Raw genomic sequence first — 26277 nt, forward strand, 5'->3', positions numbered from 1 at the left:
TCATGGTGGGTGGTGACCCAGCTGAAGTTAGCCACACCCCACAGTGTTGGGTGAATGGTAATTAGGGGAGAAGTTGATTCTGTGATGTAATCATATCTGTATTTTTAACTGACACTTTTGACCACAAGGTGGCATCCTCCAAGAGAAAACAAACAAATACCAAGAGAATACATAATTGCTCATAAAAACCACACCAGGGGGTCTAATGAAGTACTGTCAACCTCCTAGACACATGAAAAACAGAAAAAGTACAAAACTATGGCACCACCTCTTTGAACAGAAACCATTGCTTAACAACAGTGATTTGCGCTGACATCAGGCACATTCATATTTGTAATCCGGGAAACAGACAAACACATTAACACACCACCACAGACACGTTGAACTATACAGTATATAAAAGAAACATTTGTCGTTGCCTGAGATTGTTTACCAAGCAGTACTGTAATGCAAATCAAAATCCCCACCCAGTCACCAAGTTGTATCCCGCTGTAGCCTACGTGTGTTGTGGCACATCTTTTTGCATAACAGTGAGCAAGATTGTGAGTGTCTACAGAATGTTTTCAGTACTGGGAATGGCCAAGCCCAACTGTGCTTATTCATTTGTGTTTGGAGAATGTGCTTGTGACAGTCACAGGTCTAGTTATAAATCATTGTATTGCCGTGGCTACAGGGCACACTATAGGTAGAATGGAGTCATGCTTCATGAATAATGAGAGAGGCAGATCTTGAAATATTCTATTTCCTTTATTGCAAAATGGATTGCATTGCCGTCTTGCTGAACTAGAGCACCCCAAGTCACATGCAGCCACTTCTGTATCAGCACAGGCTGATATCAGTTATCACCCTCTATGTCCCTTTATCACCACCCTCACCCAGGGCCAATAAAGGCTAGGTATATGAAAAACAGTTTAAATCTTAGAATTCAATACCCTTGTTGATGGTTTGTGTTTTATTTGTGTGAATAAATACGATTATTTCCAAATCATGTAAGGTGCTGCGTGTGTGTGTGCGTGCGTGCGTGCTTGTGAGCGTGCGTGCGAGCGAGCGAGCGATTGTGTGTGAATGTGAGTGTTTGAGAGTGACCTTTACCTTGATAGACAAAGTGAAAGCCTTTAGCTGACTGGCCACTCTTAGCACTGAACCGCAGCATGATCTGATTTGAAGTCGCCAATGGCAACGTCTCCCCTGGAAGATACACATATAGTGCACAACAGAATCAATACATGACACAAACAGCAGACACACAGAAACATTGGCATTCATACATAAAAAATAAATGTTCTGTAAGTGCCGTGGGAGATTTCATAATGATCGCCACATTCTTTTGGTAAATACAACACACAATAAACAACCATAATGATGCATGTGTGCACAAATGAATGGACGCACACACGCACAAGCAAATACAAATACACACACACACACACACACACACACACACACACACACACACACACACACACACACACACACACACACACACACACACACACACACACACACACACACACACACACACACAAAGTAGCAGTGATAAATGAGCAGTTAGGTTGACATTTAGAACCATCATTAGCTGTGTCAGGGTGTGTGTATGTGATAGGCATGTGGGTAAGTGTGTGTGTACCTAAGTAGATGTGTGCATGTGTGTGGGCAGGATAATCAGTCAATTAGCTGGAACAATGGAACAATATATGTAACGTATGTAAAGCTGAGTGTGTGTGTGTGTGTGTGTGTGTGTGCGTGCGTGCGTGCGTGCGTGCGTGCGTGCGTGCGTGCGTGCGTGCGTGCGTGTGTGCGTGTGTGTGTGTGTACGTGCGTGTGTGCGTGGTGTTTGTTGAGGGGGCATGTTTGTGCCCACAAGTGTGTATTGTATCAAGTTAATGAGACAGCCCTAACATTATGTTGTATCTTACTTATTGCGGTGTGACACATCCCGCCTAAAGGGACAAATCAAGCCACCACGTACAGGGACAGGCTGCCCATTCCAGTCCATTCCATTCCATCTACAATGGTTTCTCTTTCATTTCAACTAGCTCGCGGGACAGAAGTGACAAAACACTGCAACATTTCTATGCTTTTACCAAATGGCAGATACATTCATGTAGCAGTTCTATGAAGTAAAACACAGCCCTTGGAAAACGTTTCTCAAAATAAGCACATTTACCTGCTCAGAAAAGGTATAGACAAACATAGATACCTTAACAATATATGAGTAAAGACAAATTAAAGAGTTGAGCCTGAATATAATGTCGGTACTACTAGGGATGCATACTGTAGTAAAAGCACAAGAAGTGTGACTTCTCAAGATTAGGGAACTATGCACATGAAATCAAATAATATTTCCCAAGATGTCTGAAGAAAACAAATGCAGTCATGCTTGAATGATATGTTAAAACATAGATTTTCTGCACTAGTAATAATATATCAACAAAATACACCAAATAAATATAATCAGCCCTTACATTCATTAGTCAATTGTTGCTAGGCGAAAACCTTTGTCAACATCCAATCAGGTGTTTAAATCATTAGGAATTGGTAGGCTTTAAAGCATCCTGAAAGCAAATGTATGGGCAAGCTAACTACTGTAGCAAACTAACATCTGTTCCCCATACTTTATATTTGACAAAGTAAAGGTTACAGCTGGGTTTGCACAAAACATCCAGGGCAGATATTTTATTTGTTTACAGCACACAACTCTATAAACCGAAGGTACTTCTACTGATGCGATGTAAGACCAACATGTAAGAACAACAATATTTCTTTATAATGCTTTTGTACCTCATGGGCCACTGTGTTGGCCACATTGATCTGGCCCCATTTATCAATCCGCAGCTCAGCTGACAGCAATATTGCCATTCTATCTTGTTTCAAAACATTGCCCATATTGTGCTTACAGCTTTAAGTACATTGTGAGGTAGCCCATGAAGGATCCTTGATAAAAACAATGAATGGATTGTGATAACCACTAGTGTTACTGTACGTTGTATATCCCTGGTGAGACTATCTTTCTATCTGTATGTTTCATGTCTCAAAGGTAGCTCACGCTGGAATATATCATTGTCAAATGGTTTGTGATAACAACAGTTGCTAAGTGATTTGGCCACAAAGAGCAACTTTTTTTTTTGGGGGGGGGGGCTTTTTATGCCTTTATTGACCAAGGGAGGTCCAGTAGACTGACAGGAAATGGGGAGAGAGACGGGGAGTGACATGCGGTAAATGTCGTCTGGATCGGGAATCGAGCTGGCGACACCGCGGCAACCATGCCTATGTGGCGGTGCCTATGTGGTATATACGCCTTGACCAGTAGGCCACCAGACGCCCCAAGAACAACTTTTAATGTATCATTTCATCACATATCTTTCAGAGGATCTGAAGAACTCAAAGGAACATGTCCCCAAGGGTTCGATTTTGGGTCCTTTGTTATTGGTCAATATTCCCTTAAATACAGAGGTACCACACTTTGGGACGCTACTGGTTTACAACTTTCGTCACTTAATTTATACAATAACAAATTGAAAGATATTCTGATTGACCAGGTCACTGAGAACGCTGCTCCCTCAATGGCTAAAGGCCCTGCCTTTGTACTGTCAGCACCCTTTGTACTTGCGCTCTGCTGGCGCAAGTAATAAGAGGTGTGTGTGGACCCCTTTGAGTACTGAACCGTTTTCTGTAATGGTGGCCACTACTTTGCATATTAGGAGTAGGCTTACCACTTAATTGAAATGCCTTAATCACATTGTCTGACACTCAGAACATAGATATTATAGACACATTATTTGTCAGTTTTTTTCTGAAATCCCTCTGGACTACACAAAGCAGACTGCAATTTTGTACCAACCAGACAACTAGAACGCATTATTAAAACATCTGTCTCTTTATAGACACTCTGTCACTCTGTCATAATTCATGGTCTCACTGGCAGACCTCTCTGCTGGAGGTTGTAGTTCTTTCACAGGTAAAAAGGTCACATACTGTTTGTTATGACCCTGGGTCATATGGATATCTCCCTGTGTTGTGTTGCCCTGGGTATGCTCGTCTGCTTGCATTTTGCTAAGGACACTGACCTGAGTGAGACCCTGCCAGTGAACTGAGCAGCCTGGCATTCTGATTGGCTCCATCAAACAGTTCCACTGAGTCATTCATCGCCGTCTGAAACACTGCAAACTGACCAAACACCACTGAAGAAGAGAGAGAAGTAGAAAGCACAGACAAAATGATCAGGTGAACAAAAGTTACTCAGTTGACACTTCAGAAACCAAAGGTCACAGATTAGCATCTTAGGAATTCTCGGTAAGACTGTATATTAATGTCGGGTCTATAATACATTATAAAGCACATTTATAATGAATTATGTGCTTAAAAGACAGTATAATGCTCTTTATAAATACTTATAATCATGTATGACAACTTTATATTATATTATAGTCTAAGTGCTGGTCATAATAAGCTTTATACATGCATAATAATGCATTAAAAATGTGATTATAATGCATTATAGACTCGATCTTTAAGCAAAGTGTTACCTGGTAGTTATAATATGCTGTTTCGCTGCATTATGACCAGCATTTATAATACTTCATGCATCTTTTTATAAGTTGTTGTGCATGATTATAAACATTTTTTAAGTGTTGTAATAATGCCTTATAGGAACATTATGAGGCATTATTAATCTGCTCATCAATGCATTATAGACACTCTTTTATGTATAAAGTCTTACCAAATTCTTGCTGTAGTCAAGCATCTGTGTTTGTCCAAACACAGACACGGGGGGGGGGGGGGGGGGATGTCTCAATGGATCCGATGTAGTTATTATTTAATCACAAACTCTTGTCTTATATTGGTTAAATATTTATAAACCCATAGTCTTGACAACTTTCCCTGTTCACGATGCGACATGATGTGAGCTTGTAGATATTTTCGCTACTTTAGCAGGGCATTACTTAAAAAAAAAAAAAAGTAAAAATGCTGAAAACAGCAACGATATTCAAAATGTCTGTTAGCAGAACCTGTGGTTTTCAATGATAAATGGTAAATATACCAATAACTCAATACTAGTGCTGAGTGAAGGTCAATGTCAGAACACTCATGAACAGGTGTCATGCAGCTTATGAATGGTAGACAGTGGGATTTGACTCCAGGGACACAATGTGTGTGTACTTACCAAACTGTGGGGACACAGTGATGTAATAAGAGCACGTCTGTCCTGTAGTGTAGTTTAGAGGATAGTTAGGGGACAAAACAACCCCTTCTGCTCCACCATACTGTCCCCCACACGGAGCTACAACAAGAATAAGAAAGACACAGAGAAGGGAGGTTTTCATTATTGTTGCTTTCATTTAGATGCATTCTTAAAGGTGATACACCATGAAATTTCACTTTTCCTATTTTAAAACCTTTTTTTGGGGTCCCATGCACTAGCACCTTCTATCCTCACAAAGTCCCATTTCTGACCGTTGTGTCTTTCTCTGGTTTTGAGAAGGCGAAGGTTAAAAGTATCCCACGGGTTCTCAAAACAGGCTGTCCAGATTTGCTGCCGATTGTGACGTCATCTGCCGATTGTGACGTCATCACAAAAAAAAAATCAAAAAAAAAAAAGTTTTTCAAAAAGATTTTTGGGGGGGGGGGGTGGCGCAGTTCAGGCCAAAGGTGGTACTGCAGCTGAAATGCTCTGAGAGCCATTCAAAAATGAGAGAGGCTCTCTATTCAGGAGTGGTAATTTAGCCTCAAACCTTTTGAAAAACGTTTTTGGGACATAAACAATATGACATAAATACTTTTTAAATGCATGGTGTATCACCTTTAATAAACAAAATAATTAGACACACTTAAACTGTGCACTTAAACTGAGCCAGACATCTTGCAACAGCTAGCGTGATGACTCCATACTTAGTTCTCAGAAACACCAGTCCACAGTCAGTCTGACAGTATAAGGCATACTGAGCTGTAGCCTTTGCCATGGTCGATACACTTGACAGCATAACTGAGCGCTTAAGTCCTGGTAGAAGCGGTTGAGAGCAAACAAACAACAATTTAAATGTTTTACCCGCCAGGAACACCTTCACGTGAGTTTGCACGTGAAGGTGAACGAGCCAAGAGGGCATTATTATCGAGTTAGGGCAGCTAGACAAAGCCTGGGATTAAGGAATGTGAATAGACATAGGCCAGTTTATAGTCCCACCAGAGATATCCGGGGCCAGCCTCAGAGCTGACCCGGAACTGCAGTGATCCAACTGTCAGCGCAGTGTTTATTTGGTTGAAAAAGCAGCAGATGTGGCATATTAAATGGATGAAGCTGAGATATGTGGAAGTAGCTCAGCAAGGCTGCAGAAGGCCAGGGCGCTTCCTGTGGAGATTTCTAACAGCATCCATGACAGGCCCACTGATGCCATAGAGCAATAGAAATAACAGCCATAGAAGACCCCAGGCTGGAAAGGATGGACACACATTGTTGTATATAAATCCATTTAATGACTAAACCCCCTTTGCCACTCGCATGTATTGTAAAGGCAGTGATTTACGGATATTTTTTCCACAAGGATTCACTGTGGGCCCCCCTATGAATGTTCTTCATAGGGGGGAGGGGGTTTAAAGGCCCCCCTGGTAACTCAGTCCCACCTCCCCTGTGCCGCCCCTGTGGGAGAGAGAGAATGTGTGCGAGAGAGAGACAGGCGGTGAGGTTCAACTGGGTCAAGAGAGCGTTGGATATAGTGAGAGAAAGTGTGTTGTGTGTGTGTGTGTGTGTGTGTGTGTGTGTGTGTGTGTGTGTGTGTGTGTGTGTGTGTGTGTGTGTGTGTGTGTGTGCGTGCGTGCGTGCGTGCGTGCGTGCGTGCGTGCGTGCGTGCGTGCGTGCGTGTCTCTGTCTTTTGATTGATTGAATCATTTATTAGTCAGGCACGTGTTTCCATTGTGGCCCTATGTATTTTGGTGGCATGGCAGTAGAATAAGAACTTTCCTATGTTTGTCCTTTTGTTTTTTGTTTTGACAGTGAGGCAAACTGTTAATTTAACAAAATGCTTCCCAAGAGCAATGTTGGCAAATCTAAGAGATACGCTGGACATTATATAACTTTAAAAATGGACACTAAAAAGCTAATGTACTAAAAAAGTACATTAGCAGGGACGCAAAAAGATTAAAAGCTGAGAGGGAGAGTAAAGTTAAGTAGGGAACGCAAGTCTTGAAAAGGTGGGTTTTGAGGGAGGCTTTGAACACAGCAAGGGTGGGGGCTTCTTTAATATGAGGTGCGAGTGGATTCCAGAGGGTGGGGGCTGCAACTGAGAAAGCCCTGTCACCCCAGGTGCGTTTTTTTGCCTTATGGGTAAATTCCAGTAGGTTGTCATTGCCAGACCTGAGGGGGCGGGAGGGAGCATGGTGTTTGACAAGGTCTGAGAGATAGCTGGGAGTCTGGTTGTTGAGGGCCTTGTAGGTGGTGATCAGTATTTTGAAAAAAATTCTGTATTTTACTGGCAGCCAATGGAGGTCGTGGAGAACTGGGGTGATGTGGTCTCTTGATCGGGTTTTGGTGAGGAGGCGGGCTGCAGAGTTTTGCACATACTGAAGTTTTTTTTAGTACTTTGACGTGGCACTGTATAGGAGGCTATTGCAGTAGTGATGAAGGCATGGATGAGTGTCTCTGCGGCAGTTTGGGATAGTGTGGGACGGAGGCGAGCAATGTTACAGATGTGGAAAAAGGCTGTTTTAGTAATATTATTGACATGGGATTGGAAGGAGAGGGTGGGATCCAGGATGACACAGAGTACTTTGGTGGAGGGGGTGATAATGGAGCCATCAATGTTCAGGGAGAAGTTTATGGTGGAGCGGGCATCGGGACCAACAATGAGGATTTATTGCAGTTTAGTTTGATTCTATTTTTTTTGCATCCAGGTAATATCAGTCAGGCAGGAGGTGAGGGTGGAGTGGGTGGTATCAGTGATGGTTTTGGAGGGGAGGTACAGCTGAGTGTCGTCAGCGTAGCAGTGAAAATGGAGGCCATGGCGGCGAAGGATCTGTCCAAGGGGGAGAATGTAAATGATGAAGGAGGGGGCCAAGCACAGAGCCCTGGGGGACACCATGGATAACAGAGGATGTGATGGATTTGAAGTTATTTATGGAAATGTATAGAGGGTATGCACGTCCACTGGGACCCACCCCCCTAATCTAGACTGAGTGGCAAAACATTGAGCAGCATGGAGCACTGGAGTTTGGGAGTGCTAGTTGCAAATCACTCAATGGCCCTGCATACCACCTGTTTCTAATTTGCACATAATGCAGGAGGCAGCAGGATGTTGTGTTGTTGAAAACGAGTGCTTCCAAACTCTGACACTTGGAAAAATAAAAACCTGCACAGAATGTCTTGACAGAAAGTAGCTCATAACGTGCCTATGGTGGATTTTTATGAAACAAAAACTTGGCAGATAGAAAGAGGAAAATTCAAGCTTTCAGTACAGCCGCAATGTTGGTGAGTTTACTTTGTTTTATACAATCAGATAAGACTTTTCTGTTTCGATGTATGGGCTGTCAATGGCAGAAATTCGTTTTTTGCCACTCAGTAGGCGTTCCCACATAACTTCCAGCAACAGTGATGTCACGCGCATACCCTCTATTGCTGTCTGTTGGAAAGGTAGGATTTAAAACAGGAGAGGGAAGTGCCGGTGATTCCAAGGATAGACTGGAGAGGAGTATGGGGTGGTTGATGAGTGAGGTCAAGGAGGATGAGGATGTTTAGTGAGCCGGTGTCGGAGGAGAACAGGAGGTCATTTGTAACTTTGATGAGGGCAGTCTCTGTGCTAGGTAGGTGGTGATTTGGGTTGTGACAACGTGTTCCAGGATTTTTGACAGAAAGGGTAGGATGGAGATGGGATGTCCAACTATGACGCAAGTTATGCTAGTAGCGAAACTCCTCTCACCACATTGTGTGCATACTAGGGAGTGGGCGAGAGAGAGAGAGAGAGAGAGAGAGAGAAGGAAAGAGAGATTTGCGACTGGAGTAGAGAGCTAAATTAGCCAGTCTGCCTGCAGATGGATATTTATTGTTTCTGTTCGTCCCAAATACATATTTTATCATCCCAAATGCCTAGTCTAGCATGCTTGTAGACACCTTACGCGTGAGCATTAAGTACTGTACCCGTTACACTCGTCGAACGTGGGAATGGTAAACAGTACTTAAATGTTAATAAATGACTCTGTGCTGGCAGCAATTTATGATTTCTTTAGCTTTTCAGTAGGAAAGTCATTTACGATACGAGGCCCTATAATGGTGCTGCCAGGGTAGTATTACATTTCCCACACACACATCGTTGTGTCTACTAAACAATGCAAGCTTAGCGTCTGCCTTTGATCCCAAAGCTCTCGTCATCTTCTGAATGCCTCTCCTTTAAGTTTATTCTACTTCTACAGTGAGCGCTATCCACCTCTTTACCAGTGAAACTCTTGCTCTTATGTCTAAAATGCCATGGTTAACATAAAGTCATTATTGATTAGTCCAATTAATGGTCAAACACACAGACTCTTATTTTCCCTTGCTAATTGGCTCTTGTACACGTTGAACGCTCTTAACCTTCTAAACCACTGTTTCCCACAGCTCTCTATCCAGAAAGACATATTGATCTGGACTACTACTGATACTGTACATTTGCAAAGATGAAATGTAGAAAATGTAATTTGTAAGCTTGGTACAGAATGGATAAAACAATAAAAATGTAGGGTTAGCAAATTCTATTTTGTTGTTACTGATATGCCAAATTATGACTAGAATAAGAATCATAATGATAATTCATTGTATTAGGTCACAGAATTGATCTGGGTGAGGTTGGTGCATTACCCTGAAAAAACACTCAACACTATAATATTGCAATTTTCATATGCATCAGCAACATTTTCCTATTGCACGGTGAAGATATACAGTATTAGTATAATATCACTATGCTGATATTTACAAGTTTACCTTGCTTGCACCCATATGCTGGAAAGGCAAACTCCACCCCTGGTTGCCAGGAAACTTACAATTTGATCCTGTGCCCAACTTTGTCCATTGAACACAAGATTTACACTATACTGTATCACCACCATAATGAAGACAGAGCTGTTGTCTAAATCAACAAACACAGCTACAACACTGCTGATGTTTCAAAATGGCACATAGGCTCCAAGGTATATTCTACATAGTGTAACAATACATTTTTTCTGATCTGTTTGTTTGTGTGTGTTTCTGACCCGTGTACAGTATGTGTGTACAGTAGGCTATGTGTGCGTGCGTTTGCGTGCGCAGACTGCACACATACAAACACGCACAGTGGTGGAAAAATAACCCAAAGTATCAATACTGCAATGTAGAAATACCCTGTTACAAGTAAAGGTCTGGAATTAAAAATGTACTTAAGTAAAACTACAAAAGTATTGGTATCAAAATGTACTTAAAGTACTAAAGTAGAAAGTAATCATTATTCAGAATATCTTGTTTCACAAGTTTTCAAATGCATATATAATGTATATACAATGTGCATTGTGAGCTATTTTCAAATGGCCAAAACATACACAGGTATAGGGCTGAAGTGGCTAATGTATGTTTACTAATAAATGTAAAAGTATTGGAAATTGGAAATACTCAAGTAAAGTACAAATACCTCAAAACACTTAGTTACTTTACACCACTGCATAGACACACACACACACGCGCGTGGTCGCGCGCGCGCACACACGTTTGTATTACTACATATGAGAATTGTTATTAACTAGAAAGTCGAGCCGCAAGCGGCGCTCCTGTCTATCCCCCCTCGCCACGTTGTTAACAGGAAAAGCTCTGTGAATGCATAGCAGGATCCAGGCAGAGGTGGAACATAATTCGACGGGTAACCAAATGTTGTGTAACTGGCTTCACGTTCGGTGGAAAACACGACACACCTCCCTCTGTTGTAATTCGATACACTGCCCTCCGCTCACTCTCTCTACTCTCTCTACTCTCCACCCCCCCATCCTCCCCTCACTGACTGTGCCTGTGAGGGGCACGTGCCTCTCTCTCTCTCTCTCTCTCTCTCTCTCTCTCTCTCTCTTTCTCTCTCTCTCTCTCTCTCCACGCGCGCTTCTGCACTCTCGGAGGGGCTGTGTGTGTGTGTGTGTGTGTGTGTGTGCGTGCGTGTGTGCGTGTGTGTGTGGCTACGCCCCCCTCTGTTGAAATTGGATCCGCTGGTCCCATAGCTGGGAATGAGCCAATGGAGGGCTGTCACCATGGCGACGGGGGGCATTCCTTACGTCCTAGACGACTACCTATGAGTTGAAGTCGATGTAAAGGGGGCGTGAATGGGCTTGGAAGTGGGATGCGGCAATAGGAGGAATGTATATATAAGATGCTTTAGAGAATTATTTTGTGGCCATTTTAATCTTCATCCTTTTATCAGTAAAATCTAAATCAGGGATAACGTCAACCCTAACCTCTAAAACCTAACCCTTACAGTAAATGCTCATTGACAACCTGAAACAACCACTGTATCTTATGAGGACCAGGATAATGGTTTCCATTTCTCAAATTCTATAATACTTGCAGGAATGATACTCAACTACCAAAAGGACATACATGCATTGTAAATACTGTACCATAACACAGTAAATAACACAACTTAAGCATTAGTCTGCTACATTATTAAACATAATGAACTAAATGAAGAAAGCCCTGGTACTATTAAATGTCTGGCTCAGCAACACTCAACACACACCACTATACATTCCATTCCTGCTGTTTGGGTTGTGCTGGAGCTACTGATTCTGACAACAGTCCAGCCGGAACAAAACACTGCTAAACACGTTTGTGTTGTAGGGCTGAGCCTGAGTGAGAACAGGAAACAAGCTTTCCTATTGGAATGAGATTGTGGGGGGATATCCGATGCGTCTACTCACCTATAATCTTAGGAAAATTGTTGCAGACGACAGGCAAATCCAACAGTAGATTGATCCATCTTCAAATGTGTTTGTTTGTTTGAGTGTGTGTGTGTATGTGTGTGTGTGTGTGTGTGTGTGTGTGTGTGTGTGTGTGTGTGTGTGTGTGTGTGTGTGTGTGTGTGTGTGTGCGCGCGCGCGCGTGCGTGCGTGCGCAAGCACGCATGCGTGTTTGGGTGCATGTGTGTAATGAAGGTTACACTTGGAAGACGGATAGGACAATGAAAATAGTTAAACTGTGTGAGAGTGAGTGAGTGTGTGTGTGTGTGTGTGTGTGTGTGTGTGTGTGTGTGTGCGTGCGTGCGTGTGTGTGTGCATGCGTGCGTGCGTGCGTGTGTGTGTGCGTGCTTGCATATAGAGGTCAGTGAAAATAGCAGGAACTACCACATCCGTCACTGTCACCAGCTATGGAGAATTTTACTAGACCACACAGCACGCACGCACACAGTAATGTCTATTTTTCCTCATTCCCTGACTCTTCTGTGTGTAATATTTGCTTTTCATAACTTTGTATACTCGACAGTTGCTTGTTTAAGAAATATATATATTCACACACTTACTGTGGAAAGAACATACCAAACATGTCAAAACTAGAAAGGTGTGGTTGCACTGACTGAATTCCGTCTAAAGGTCTTTGCACACTGCTGCATTTTTCGTTGCGAAATGCGTTTTTCAGGGCAAGGAGAGAGAGAGAGATAGAGAGAGCAAGGGACCAAAGGTGCGCGAAACGGGCGGCAGTGTGCAAACGTGACTGACATAACGTGAGGTTGATTTTTGTATTTGCGCGCTCCGAAATTCACTCCGATATTCGGCCTGAAAAACGCACCAGTGTACAAAGACCTTTACCGTTTATATTATATATTGTGATGTCATGTGAAGCATGGCAACAGTGACATGTGTGCGCAATGTGCGAAGAAAAGCAGGTTCACTTTGCTGGCAAAAGATCGGACGAATACAATAGAGCAGTGGTTCTCAAACTGTGGTACGCGAGGCCCCCTCTGGTGGTACGCAAGGACTCTCCCCAAAAAAGAAAAAGGGTGCTGAGATAATATATCTTTAAAACATAATATTATAGGCTACTATCAAAATGCTGTGGTTATTGGCTATTCATAATTATCAGTGCCGGGACCTGTTCGATATGGACGGACTAGTAGGCTTACAGAGCGGCGGGAGTGAAATCACACCGGGCCAGTGCTGTGCGAGGTCCCACCAGCACCAACTGCCAAACCCAGACGCAGAAACTGGGATTCAACAGGACTAGATTCAGCGGAGGGACAGTGTGGTATAATTACTGACAGTTATGTAACCCATTTAAAACAGCATCTTAAAACCAAACACACGTATCCTATGATCCTACAAAGAAAAGAGTTGATTTCTTAATAACGACACAAATGGAACCAGGCAATGTCCACGATAACGATTAACAGCTGTGACCACTTAAAGGTGTTTTGGCTTGCTTCGCACATTGCAAGTTTCTCTGTCTGTCTGTCTCTGTGTCTGTCTGTCTGTCTGTCTGCCTGTCTCTCTCTCTCTCTCTCTCTCTCTCTCTCTCTCTCTCTCTCTCTCTGTGTGTGTCTGTCATGTGAGAACTGTAAGAAATGACAGTTCTATTGTTACCATTTTGTACAGCATGACTTGGCTGACAACTGTGACAACTGTGAAAAATGTAATATATTAATTGTAATTAATATAATTAATATAAATGCCTCCTGTGTTGGGGTTAGGGTATAGGTAGCATCGCTAGCTGTGATAGGGTACGTGTAGCAGTTTAACCTCAGTTATTATGGTGGCACTTGGAGAGACAAATATTTTCTGAGGTGGTACTTAGTGCAAAAAGTTTGAGAACCACTGCAATAGAGTGTTGCCAATAGCAACCACACTAACTAGTTTGTCTTCTACTTTATATGTTTATATTTATTGTAATCGCTCATCCTCTCCTCTCCTCTTCGTCTCTCCTTTCCTTGACCACTTAAGCCCTATTCAATACTTCGTTGTACAATGTCACACTGTGACAATAACTGTTCTACAAGTGGTACGTTTTGAGCTTGGAGATTAGCTATCTGGAAGAATTGTTCTTTCTCTCCTTGCCGTTCTGTGCAGTATTGAGTGTGTGACACCAATGTCATATCAGTAAACTCAGTAACTTTTGAAGTAACTTTTGCTGACTTAAGATCCTCCCAAGAAACATGAGCCAAAGCACTCAAGACTTTGCTTGCTGTTAAAGCCAAAAAGTAATTCACCATAGCTGAAGACCTATTAAAGTATTTCCAGACGCTATTGGCCGAGACTATGCTGGACAAGAATGCAGCAAATAAATTATAAACTGACACCCTTTACCGCTGACACCCTTTACCGCTTAATAGATAAGATGAGAACAAATACAGTATTGTTGGGAGAACCCATCATTTCCCCTCCAGATTGATGAGTCAATACATATCAGTGGAAAGACAAAGCGTATTGCTTTTGGGAGATGCATTGATGATGACATTTGTGAACATAGACTTTTTCTAAAAGAGTTTATCTAAAATGATTCATGTGTTATTCATGTGTTATTCTCTGAAAAGGGTCTGAACTGGAAATATTGCAGCAGTGTCTGTACTGGTGGAGCAGCTGTGTCAATATCGGTCATGTTAAAGTGTTCGTGGCGCAGATTTGAAATGAAAACTTGTGTCCAGTGTACTCTCCGTCTCACACAAAGGAAGCACTGGTGTCCAAGAATATGTGTCCTTTGTTGCATGATGTTTCCTCCCCCAGGCTGTAACACTGCTATAAATAAGTCTAAACAAATTGACTTTTTTTTGTTCAAGTTTAGTATTGTTATTTACTGTATATACGGTTTTTATTTCTGTGTATTATGGCGCACCCGCAAACTAAGCTTGAATGTTTTCAATGACAATGTCAAAGAAATATACTTAATTAAGTCAAAGCCGCAGAATGTGCGACTGTTTCACAAGCTATGTGAAAACTTGGGAACTGAACACACACTCCACACTGCTATTACACAAAGCTCTCTGGAGAATACTTAACACTCTGCCAGAATTAAGATCTGAAGTGTGTCAGAGCACAGATTTCCCCATGCGACCTCGTTTGAGGACACAGAATGGCTTGCAAAGTCATGCTATCTGGCAGACATATATATTCAGCAAAATGAACAAATTGAATGTGTGTCTGCAGGGCAAGGACACCAGCATTCTGAACCTGTATGACATGGAGGGTGGTTTACTGAAGAAAGCAGAGCTCTGGAAAACCGCATGTGTACAGAGGGTATCCACCTGCTTTCATCAGAGGTGGATGTTGTCTTTCTATATACTCCCACTTAGACAGTTTCAGTAGTTGTTCTTGTCTTGTGTAGGAAAGCGTAAGACAAAACAAAGAAACAGACTGTGACTGGAAAATTGTTTGATCACTGCAGTTGCCAAAACATCGGATGGCCATTAATTTAGTGATCTGTTAAGTAACAAGATTGTTAACAACCTTGTTAGACCTTGAGCGATCAAACTCTTTTCCAGCCAGAGTCTGTGTCTTTGCTTTGTCTTAACCTACTAACAAATCAGACACGGTTTAAACCAGCTATATTATTTGTACCAAATGATTTGCACTGGGTACTACCACAACAGTAGGCCAGGGTAGACACTCCACCCCAAATTGTTCAAATAGTCTACTAGTGGCGATATACCAGCTCAATATATGTTTTGGACTATATCTCTTGAATCTTACAGTAGGTCCTATCAAATCTATCATGAGGCAACTACCCATAGGCCATGCTCATTTCCACTATATGTTACCATCGTGCTCAGACCGTCTAGGGTGGGCCTGATTACGACTGAATTTCCCCCTTGGGATAATAAAGGTATCTATCTATCTATCTATTAAACTCAACAAACCATTAAAAAGCTAAGAGGGTCGCACTCAGAGTCCGTCATTCATTGATGAAGGCTGGACAACCGAAATCAACCGTTTGTGTGCTTGTTTGCCTAACTAGATTTCCCACCATTTTGCATTTCTTCAAATTGTTGTCCAAAACTCATACAAATCAGCTGCATAATTGCCTTCCAAAGTTTGGGTCCATTTTAGAAAATAATTTTTGCAGCGTTTTCCTTTTCTGGGAATCATGTTGGGGGCCACAGTGGGCCGCATGCTAAAATGTCAGTGTTTGTTGTAGAAACATTATTTTTAGGAGTTCCGACAAGATGGCGACCGAGTAGGACGCGTTTGTTGAGCTCTGTGGAGGTGCATAGTTTTCACATTTTTTAAGCCCATTTTTTACTGCCTTTATAGTTCTTTTGAGACTTTAAACGCCCAAAACACTGGTGAGCGTCTGTTTTTGCAGTTGTTTCGTGTTTCATGCCGAATACGATTAACACGAGGTCGAGGAGTACCAGGTCTCCGACCGCAAACGCCGACAACATGGCCGGCGCAATGCAGGGCGACGCTGACGCTCCGGTTACAAAGAGCATGCTGCGCGAGGTCCTCAAGGAATCACTGAAAGAGTTTATGGATGGTTTTATTCAACCCATGATGCTTGGCTTGGAGAAGAAATTACTGAAGAAGATTGATGACTTCGGAAAGGAGCTGCGTCCTGCAGTCGCCACGCTGAACACGACCGTGGCTGAACATGGGGAGGCCATTGAGAACTTTGGTTCCTCCATGGACAGTTTGCAGATGTGTATCACTGAATTGGAGAGAAGATGTGCTAATCTGGAGGAGAAGCTCGTCATAGCAGAAGACCGGAGTCGTAGGAACAACATAAGAGTGATTGGGATCTCTCCTGGGCTGGAAAAGGCTGACCCAGTGGCCTTTATCCAGTCTTTTTTGCAGAAAACATTCCCCGACGAGTTTCCCGACTCTCCCCCGGAGGTGGATCGTGCTCATCGGACCGGCAATCCACGTTCTGATAAGCCAAGGGCTTTCCTGGCAAGGATCCATTTTTTCCGGGTAAAGGAACGCATACTCCAGCTCTCCAGGAAAGCAGGCCAACTGACATACAATGGCAAAAAGGTGTATATTTTCCCCGACTGGTCTGCTGAAACATCAAAGAGAAGGGCAGCTTTCGGGCCAGTAAAGGAATTCCTACGTTCCATCACCGCGGAAGGAGTTAAATACGGAATAAGGCACCCGAGCAAATTCTGGATAACCGTGGATGAGGCGACTTCTACTTTCAACTCACCCAAGGAAGCTCTGGCCTTTTGCAAGGATAAGTTCAAGACTCCAGGTGCTGCGGACGAGACTCTAGCTACGCAGGATGATGAGACGACAGTTACAGAGAACTAACTTTTACCAGGGACACTTTTGCTTTCGTGATCGCGTGCTTTCAAACACATTCTGCCGATGTGATATCCTTTTGCCTTTAATGGACTGTTGGTAAGCTGGCTGGGACTTTGGAGATGACTTTTACGCAGCGTCTTTCTTTCCTCACTCTCTCCTCCTCCTCCTCCCCAAAGGGTGAGTTGTTAATGTAAGCCTACTTATTGTTTTGGACTCATCATCTGACTTGACGTTGTGTTTTCAAGTGTTTCGTTTCATAATACCTATTTTATTTGTTTTATTTTTTAACAAGATCTGTAAGCAGATGGGTGTTACTCGTTTTAATTTAGGTTACCGCAAGGAGAGAGGATTTAGGGCTGCTAAAGCTATAAGCATAATTCACTGTCTTTTTTGTTTGAATATAATGGACATTGTTCTTGTTATTATTGTATTCCTTTTCTTTGCTCTTATTGAGCGTTGTGCTGCTTACTATATAGGTCTAGAGGGTTGTATCTCTCTCTGTTAAGCTTTGTCTAACGTGTTCCGTGTCGCGGTTCGGACGGAGCCTGCTCTCTCTCTCGTCTTCCCTCTATGTCTCTCTATCTATCTCGGCTTTCCCTCTCTCTCTCTCTCTCTCTCTCTGGCTCTCTCTCTCGCTGTGTGTGTGTGTGTGTGTGTCTTTCTCTCTCTCTCTCTCTCTCTCTCTCTCTCTCTCTCTCTCTCTCTCTCTCTCTCTCTCTCTCTCTCTTTCTGTTAGGTAATGGCGGCTATGTTGGTTGTTAGTTTATGGTTCGTTTATGCCGCCTAAAACGCTACTTTTTCGGGTAGGAGGGCGAGACTGGGCTTTGGCCTTTGTATTGAGTAATGTAGCCTACTGTTTAAGGTGAAACAGATATAAATAATATGGTCTAAATTGTGAAGGCTCCGCGGTTCCAGAGACCACTCGCTCTCCCGCCCTTTCTCTATGTCTCTCTACCTATCTCTGCTTCTCCTCTCTCTCTCTCCCTGGCTCATTGACTCGTTCTTTTTTTCCCTTTTTTTTCTAATCTCAATAGCTGGCGGATGTACAATCTCGTGGCGCGGGGCCTCTACGTGCTTGTGGATCCGCTGTCTGGGGGGGGGGGGGGTAGTTATTTACCTACTTTACTTGTTGTCTTCTAAAATGTTAATTTCTTGATGGGGGGAGAGGGGAGCTCTGTATTGGGATATTTATTTTGTAATCGTGATTGGGTAGGTTCACTGTTTGAAGTATGGTAGTTTACTGTTTAAGACGGAAACAGACTTAACTAATATGATTGACATTTATCTAAGTTTGCACTGGCCTTTTGGGCATGTACAGGGAGCTGTATATGGCGCAGTATGCATTATGTGTGCTGTGTTGTATATGGTTTCCTGATCATACATAACTGTGTTTTATGTAAATACTTATGTATACAGACTTTTCTTTTCTTTCTTTTTTTTCCCCCTTCTAATTAGTAATTGTGGTTTGTATGCATGGATGCATGGGGGGGCTGTATGTGGCGCAGTATGCATTAACACTGTGTGTGCTTTGCTGCATATGGCCCCCCGGATGTGCTTTTAATTTCTATTTCTAACTACATATGTAAGTGCATATATTTTTTATATCATATACACTGATTTCCTTTTTTATTTATTTTTATTATTAATATTATATTAGTGCCTTGTCGTGGTGACAGCCTTATTTCCACTTATCTGTCACAAGTGTTTGGTTATTTGCATTAACGTGGCTTATAGGGCTTTATCACATTCTAAGTGGGCCTAATGCTGGACTGATTATTATTATTACAGTTGTTATAGTCCCCTCAATTTTTTTTTTCCCTTTATTCTTTTCTTTTTTCTCTCCCCCTTCTTTACTAGAAATGTTAACATACCATTCTCATTTATTTAAGTGATATGAAGTGGGGAGATTGATCATAATTTGAGCTGATGGAATGTTTGAGAGCTATTCAGCCACAAGAAGGCACTTTTTTGTTGTTGTTGTTTTTACTTTGGTGATCTGTTATATATTTACATAACCACCAGAGGGCAATGTATGGTTACTTTTGGGCAGTTACTTGTTTGCACTCTCTGACAGAGTGAAATGAAGGTTGACTAATAGGTTGATGGGGTGGGGAACTGTTTTTGTGCACTCTGATGCTAATGGGGTTTTCCCCCTCAAGCTTCAATGTTATGTGTTTTTTTATGTTCGTTTGATGTTGCTTTTTCCTTTCTGTTCCTTTTGGGGTTGTTTTGTTTTTCTGTTGGGAAGGTTTGTTGTGAGGGACCAACTAGGAAATTCTAAAATGTTCTACTGTGCTTGCTGTGCGTATGGTTTGAACCACAATTATGACAGAATATAAATTTCTAAGTTTCAATGTAAGGGGAGCGAATATACCGCATAAGCGAACCAGCATTTTGGGGGTTTTGCGATCTAAATCAATTGACTTTGCATTTATACAGGAGTCTCATCTTTTAAAAGAGCATTCCAACCGATTGGCTAATAAACATTATCGTGTTTTAGCCTTTTCAGCTGCTTCTTCCAAAACCAAGGGAGTAGCCATATTGGCTAGACGTAACCTTAGGTTGGATTTTTTGGGTGATTGGTCTGACAGTGACGGGAGGATAGCTGTAGCTAAAATCCGCTTGGAGGGTAAAATGCTAGCACTAGTCTCTGTGTATGCTCCAAATGTTTTAGACAAAGAGTTTTACAAATTACTAACTAAAACCTTATTGGAACTGACGGATTTCAAAATCATTGTTGGTGCTGACTTCAATGCAACATGGCAACATAACCTAGATAGATCCACTGGGGTAGAAAGCAGAGAACAAGCACTAGCGTCTGCAGAACTACGTGCTTGGGCAAACTCAACTGGCTTACTCGACATCTGGCGTTTAATGAACCCAACGGTTAGAGATTTTTCTTTTCTGTCGGGTAGGCATGCTTCATTCTCTAGGATCGATTACGTTTTTGCCCCTGTTAGCTTGTTTCATAAAATTGCCAAGGTAGAGTTGCTCCCAATGTCACTCTCGGATCACAAGGCGGTGCTGTGTGTTGCTTCACTGAAACAGGTTATAGATAGAGCTCCTAGATGGCGGTTTAACACCACACTGCTGCGCGATGCGGCATTTGTAGCTCAGTTTCAAACTGGTTTGCGTGAATTTATAAATATCAATACAGGCTCAGTTGAGGATCCCAGAATTCTTTGGGATGCAATTAAAGGCTTTATCAGGAGTAATACAACCCTCTATGCGTCCACTCAGAGAAAATTAAGGTCAGCCAAACTGGTGGAATTGGAATCTCGGTTTTCTACTTTGGATAATTCTCTCCAAAATAACTTTGATGTTAGTACAGCAACTCAGAGGGAGCTAGTTAAGAAAGAAATTAACTCCATTCTCAAGCGCCGCTCAGAATTTCAAATGAAACGCACAAGGCAAAACTACTATTTTAATAGTGCAAGACCCAGTCACTTACTGGCTTTACGTCTTAGATCCAATGAGCATTTTGCTGATATTGTTAGTGTCAAATCAACAACGGGAGCCATGGTTACAGAACCCAAAGAGGTCAATGCCACGTTTCGTGCTTTTTATGATGAGCTCTACACCTCCGAGGTCATTCACGATGATGCAGTATGCAATAATTTTTTATCCAACATACAGTTACCAACCCTTAGCGAGGCGGATGCGGAAGCCTTAGATAGACCGCTCCATCTGGCGGAATTACAGGAAGCTGTGCTCGCAATGCGTAGGGGCAAGTCGCCTGGTTTGGATGGGATACCCCCTGAACTTTATGCCATCTTTTGGGAAGATCTAGGTCAGCTGATGCTAGACATGTTTCGATATGCAATTGAAAGTGGCTCTTTCTCCAGGGATGTGAATGTAGCTATTATATCATTATTGTTGAAGAAGAACAAGGATCCCACAGATTGCGCAAGCTATAGACCGCTTTCACTTTTGAATTCTGATCTAAAAGTTTTTGCTAAGGTGCTTGCGCGTCGCTTGCAGGGTTTTATGACCACCTTAGTACACTGTGATCAGACAGGTTTCATAGGAACTAGACTAGCCTCTGATAATGCTAGACGACTATTGCATATCATCGATAGGGCTAAGGAGCTGAGGACCCCCGCCGCAGTGTTGTCGCTCGATGCGTTGAAGGCATTTGATCGTCTGGAATGGTCTTACCTGTGGGCTGTATTAGATAAAATGGGATTTGGTGCTTCATTCATACATTTTGTTAAAGTACTTTATTCTAATCCGTCAGCGATGGTCCTAACCGGTAAGATCTGTTCGCCGCTATTCACGATTGGCAGATCTTCGAGGCAGGGTTGTCCCCTTAGTCCTCTCCTTTTCGCACTTTCACTCGAACCCTTGGCTCAGACAGTGCGTCAGTCTGCAGATATTACTCCTGTTTCGATTAACAACACACAGCATCGCATTTCCCTATATGCTGACGATATTCTACTGTTCATTGAGAATGCACCACAGTCAATTACTCACGTCCTTCAAATCTTTGATCAGTTCAGTTCCATTTCCGGCTACAAAATTAATTGGACGAAGTCAGCCCTTCTACCTCTAAATGATCAGATGAGATCTGCTATCCTGCCGCCCATAATCCCAGTAGTAAGCCAATTCAAATATCTTGGCATAGATATCTTCCCCTCTCTTCAGGCTATTGTTAAGAACAACTATGGTGACACTCTAAATAAGATTTGTCTTGATTTAGATAGATGGTCATCTTTGCCCAACTCTCTCCAAGCTCGAGTTTCAATCATAAAGATGAATGTTCTTCCTAGGGTTAACTTTGTAAGCTCTATGCTCCCTTTGCCACCACCGCCGCAATACTGGAATAAGCTTCACTCTTCGATATCTAAGTTTGTGTGGAAAGGGAAACGCCCTCGTCTTAAACTTTCTCTATTACAACGTGCTAGAGATGATGGCGGCCTTTCATTGCCCAACTTTAAATTTTATTATTGGGCCTTCACGCTCCGCCCCCTTTTAAATTGGTTTAACCCAGCAAATAAGGTTTCTTGGAGAGAGCTTGAGGAGAGTTTAGTGCAGCCTGTTGAATTGAGAGATCTTATCTATTCAAACATAACTACACATCAATGCAAAGTTCGCTTTGGACCTATCATTTCTCATTTAGTGGCAGTATGGAGAGCAGCTGAAAAGATGTGTAAGATTGATTGTAAATGGAACTTATTTTCCCCAGTGTTCAATAATCAAAGACTTTTAATCGAGGATCGCCCCATTCGCTTTCCAAGGTGGAGGGCTAAGGGGATTCGTACATTAGGGGACTTATTTGATAGAAATGGTTTACGACCTTTTCGAGATTTGTGTGACATCTTCAATCTGCCTGGAAATACCCTTTTTTTCTACTTCCAACTGAGAACGTCCATGAGGACCTATGGGGTCCCATGGCAAGCTCCCCTTAGATTGCACCCCTTCCATGAGTTTATCTGTGATGGTAACAGAACAAGAGGTTTGGTTTCCACCCTCTATGGTTTTTTATTAGACTGTAGTTATGGGCCCCTATCTGTTGATACTGTTTGGAGGAATGATGTACCAAATTTGGACCCTGACTTTTGTTGGGACACAGTGTGGTCTAACATTAGGCTATCTTCTAGAAATCCAGACCATCAACAAATTCATTTAAATTTTGTTCATCGGACTTATTTAACTCCCCGCAGACTATGTGCTATGAGGATTTTGAATAATCCCAACTGCACTCTCTGCGCCTCAAATAGTATTGGTACCTTCCTTCACATGGTTTGGGAATGCCCAAATGTGTCGTCATTCTGGACTATGGTTGCCTCAAAACTTTCAACTATTTTTAGTATTAATATCATATCTTCTCCTTCTTTATTTTTATTAAATGACGTCTCACAGTTGCAACTAAACAATATACGCAAGCGCATCTTCTTTGCTGGATTAACGGCGGCGAAGAAGATGGTAGCTACGCGGTGGAAACCTCCTCATACGTTAACGTTTCGCCAGTGGGCCTTAACCTTTCTAGATATAGTATATTTAGAGCAGTCGATAGCAAGGTTACACGGAGCAAAAGAAGAAAACATTAATATGTGGTCGGACATTGCAGATAAGCTTAAGGCTATGATTCAAGAAATCACTATATAGTGGTAACAGCCTAGCACAGGCATGCACTATTGTACATTCCGTGTTGGTCCGGGGAAAGGGGGTGGGTGGGTTTTCTTTTCCTTTTCTTGTTTTGCTATTGTTTGTGTTTGTCTGTTAATTGCATTTTTCTTTTGATTAATGTTTTACTTTTTCTTGTTCTATTCATATGTATGTCTCTAATTTCATGTTATGGAAAATAAAAATAATTGATAACAAAAAAAAAAAGAAACATTATTTTTAGTTTCTCCCCTAAATTAGGGAGACATTCTTGGGAGTAATATGACAAGTGTTTTTTTACAAAACGCTTTTCACATCTGCCGAAAATTTAAGTTGCAATATAATTTCCCTCCATAGCTTCCTCGGGTCCTTATGCAACCCATGACTTACAGTACACTGCCCTGGGAAGGCAAACCAGCCTGGAGGAGATGCGCTCTGCAGAACGCTTTCTAGATATTGATTGCCATCCTGTGCAGTGGTATTGATTGATATTCCCTGGATTGATTCTTGGTTGGCTGCTCTGGACCCCAGGTCTGAGAATCTTGTCTTAATCTACCCACAATCCCCTGCGGTATCACTCTGGGCTCAGATGTCAATCTCTCTAGCACGCACGCACGCACGCACGCACGCACGCCACCCACACACACACACACACACACACACACACACACACACACACACACACACACACACACACACACACACACACACACACACACACACACACACACACACACACACACACACACACACACACACACACACACACATCTTAAGGCTTTGTGGAAGGTAGACAAGTACCTTTTTTCTGATGCCTTGCACTTTTACAGATTGTTGAAATCTCCCAGGGACTTTTTTTATAAGGCTAAAACCCTAAGTGAATGTTAACACTCATGATGAGAACTTAAAGGGACACAGTAATACGTAATAGACATTCCGACAAGAACATCTTTCTTCAACATGTACAGAACAAATTCCTTGAGACATGTGAAAATCGGCCTTGCAAGCCAGATGTGTGAACGTGGATTCATCACAACGTCAGACATCTGGCCACTCTCTCTAACAATGATTTCACCAGTTGGGCAAACCAGTCAATCAGCCTTAAGCCCTTTGCACACAGGACAGTTTCTTCCGTTTGCTGTATGAATAAAACGCATTAGATTTGGTGTGCAATGCTGTGCGGAATCGGCGCTGCGGATCCCAAAAGGAGTCATAAAAGGAGTGATGAGTTTTTTACCGCATGCGACAAGACGCACAAATCGAACTGGGTTCGATCGAGAAAAAGACACACGGCCACAGCCACTCGTCGCACGGCTAATTCGGATCCGGTGTGCATGAGGTCGTAGAGAATCTTTGTTTTCTTTAAAAAAAATGAAATTGTCTGTTTTATCCGTGCGGATTTGCACCTGTGTGCAAAGGGCTTTACTCTGTGTACTGTACTGTACTCCACAGCCAACCCATTCTCACCCCCTTTGTGTCACCCTCCCAACGCGTTCCCAACTCGCTTTCTGCTTCACCCGTGCGACACTTTGGAACGTTTACTGCATCTACGGTCGGACGAGAACGGAGAGTTTTAGGACGAGAACGGAGAGTCTTAGTACGTATGCGCCGACATGTGCTTACTGGAATATTTTCCGCTCGCGGGGAATCGAACCCGGGTCTCTGGTTTAACTGTCATCATGCTCTACCAACTGAGCTGCTGAACTGCTTTTATCTTTGACAACGTGGATGATAACGTAGTCCCTTCTTTGAGCCGTATTCGGACGCAGAAGCAGTCCCCTGGTCAAAATTTACTATTCTGTCCATAACGGCACATAATTCGGTAACGCCGCTGAGTCGGCTCATGCGCCGTTCACACCGCTCCCTCGGCGGCGTCTCTCGGCGTTCATCGGCGCCTGAGACGGCGCGGCTCCGTCGTTTATAGTGGCGTGAGCGGTAGCGTCGGGTGGCTGGTAAACCCTTCATAGCGGTATCGAATCTCGCTTCGGGAACTTTTTTTTTCTTTCTTCTTAGACCACTGGCCATACCCAATGCGTCCAACCCTTGAAACAGTAGGCAATCCCAAAGCGTCTATCGTCCGACGCAGTACAGTACTTCACAACGCGTCGGTTGTATGACGCTTTAGAGGTGAGAATGTGTTGCCACAGCAGTGGTTCTCAGTGGTACTGTACTATGCCTCTGCTCTGGTCATTCATGTTTATCTCCGGTGGGTTTATCCCTGCCTCTGGTTTCATTAAATACTTTGGGTAATGTAGACTGTGTCATTATGTTTCATATCGTCGCTGTCGGACAGAAACCTTGTATCTCCAAGTTTCAAATGTGTATGTTTTTTTTCTTCTTTTTCGTAAAGTAAAGCCCTGCTTCATCATACAAGACCGTCGCACAAAAGTAGTGAAAACAGCGGATCTACAAGCACACAACGCCTCGCGGTGCGAGGAGTTGTGTGCTTGTAGATCGGCTATTTTCACTAGTTAAACTAATTTTTAAAATGATAAATACAAAAAAAAAAAAAAAAAAAACGGTCTTGGACATACAAGGTTTCCACCAGACAACGGCGATATGTTTGATAATCAAACGTATATTCGTTGAACAATTGCATTTAAACTGTATGTTAACCATATTTATGCTTTAGAAAAAATAACCTGTTACAATGGATCCGAATGTTATTATGTTATGTAATCAAAAAGCTCTTGTTGATACAGTACTGTACTTTAAATTATTCAAAATGTCTAAATGTTTTTCTGAGCTTGTAGATTGATTCTTTTTTAAATATATGTATTTTAAAACAGGGCTTAAAGGAGTAGTTCACCCCCAAAACAACTTTTTTCCTATTTATTACTCATGCCATGGAGACTTGGGTTCGATAATGTATTTTTGTATTTGTCGCATTCCTAAGACAATAATTTGATTACAACAAATGTACCCCTATTGATTTCGGATGAGGACCCAAATGCATTTGGGTCCTCATCCAGAATCAAT

The 26277-nt window shown here is 42.4% G+C and overlaps 1 protein-coding gene across 1 annotated transcript in view; it reads right to left on the bottom strand.

Moving 5' to 3' along the window:
* Positions 1 to 26277, bottom strand: part of LOC308288605 (CUB and sushi domain-containing protein 1) — an 803860-nt gene that overhangs the window by 169507 nt on the left and 608076 nt on the right. Inside the window, 3 exon segments of the mRNA XM_080730076.1 lie at positions 1093 to 1188; positions 4068 to 4181; positions 5165 to 5281. Coding sequence (XP_080586202.1) covers positions 1093 to 1188; positions 4068 to 4181; positions 5165 to 5281 — 327 coding nt within the window.

The sequence above is a fragment of the Nannobrachium achirus genome (genome assembly GCF_963921795.1).
Source record: "Nannobrachium achirus genome assembly, chromosome: 7".
In the NCBI taxonomy this organism is placed as follows: domain Eukaryota; kingdom Metazoa; phylum Chordata; class Actinopteri; order Myctophiformes; family Myctophidae; genus Nannobrachium; species Nannobrachium achirus.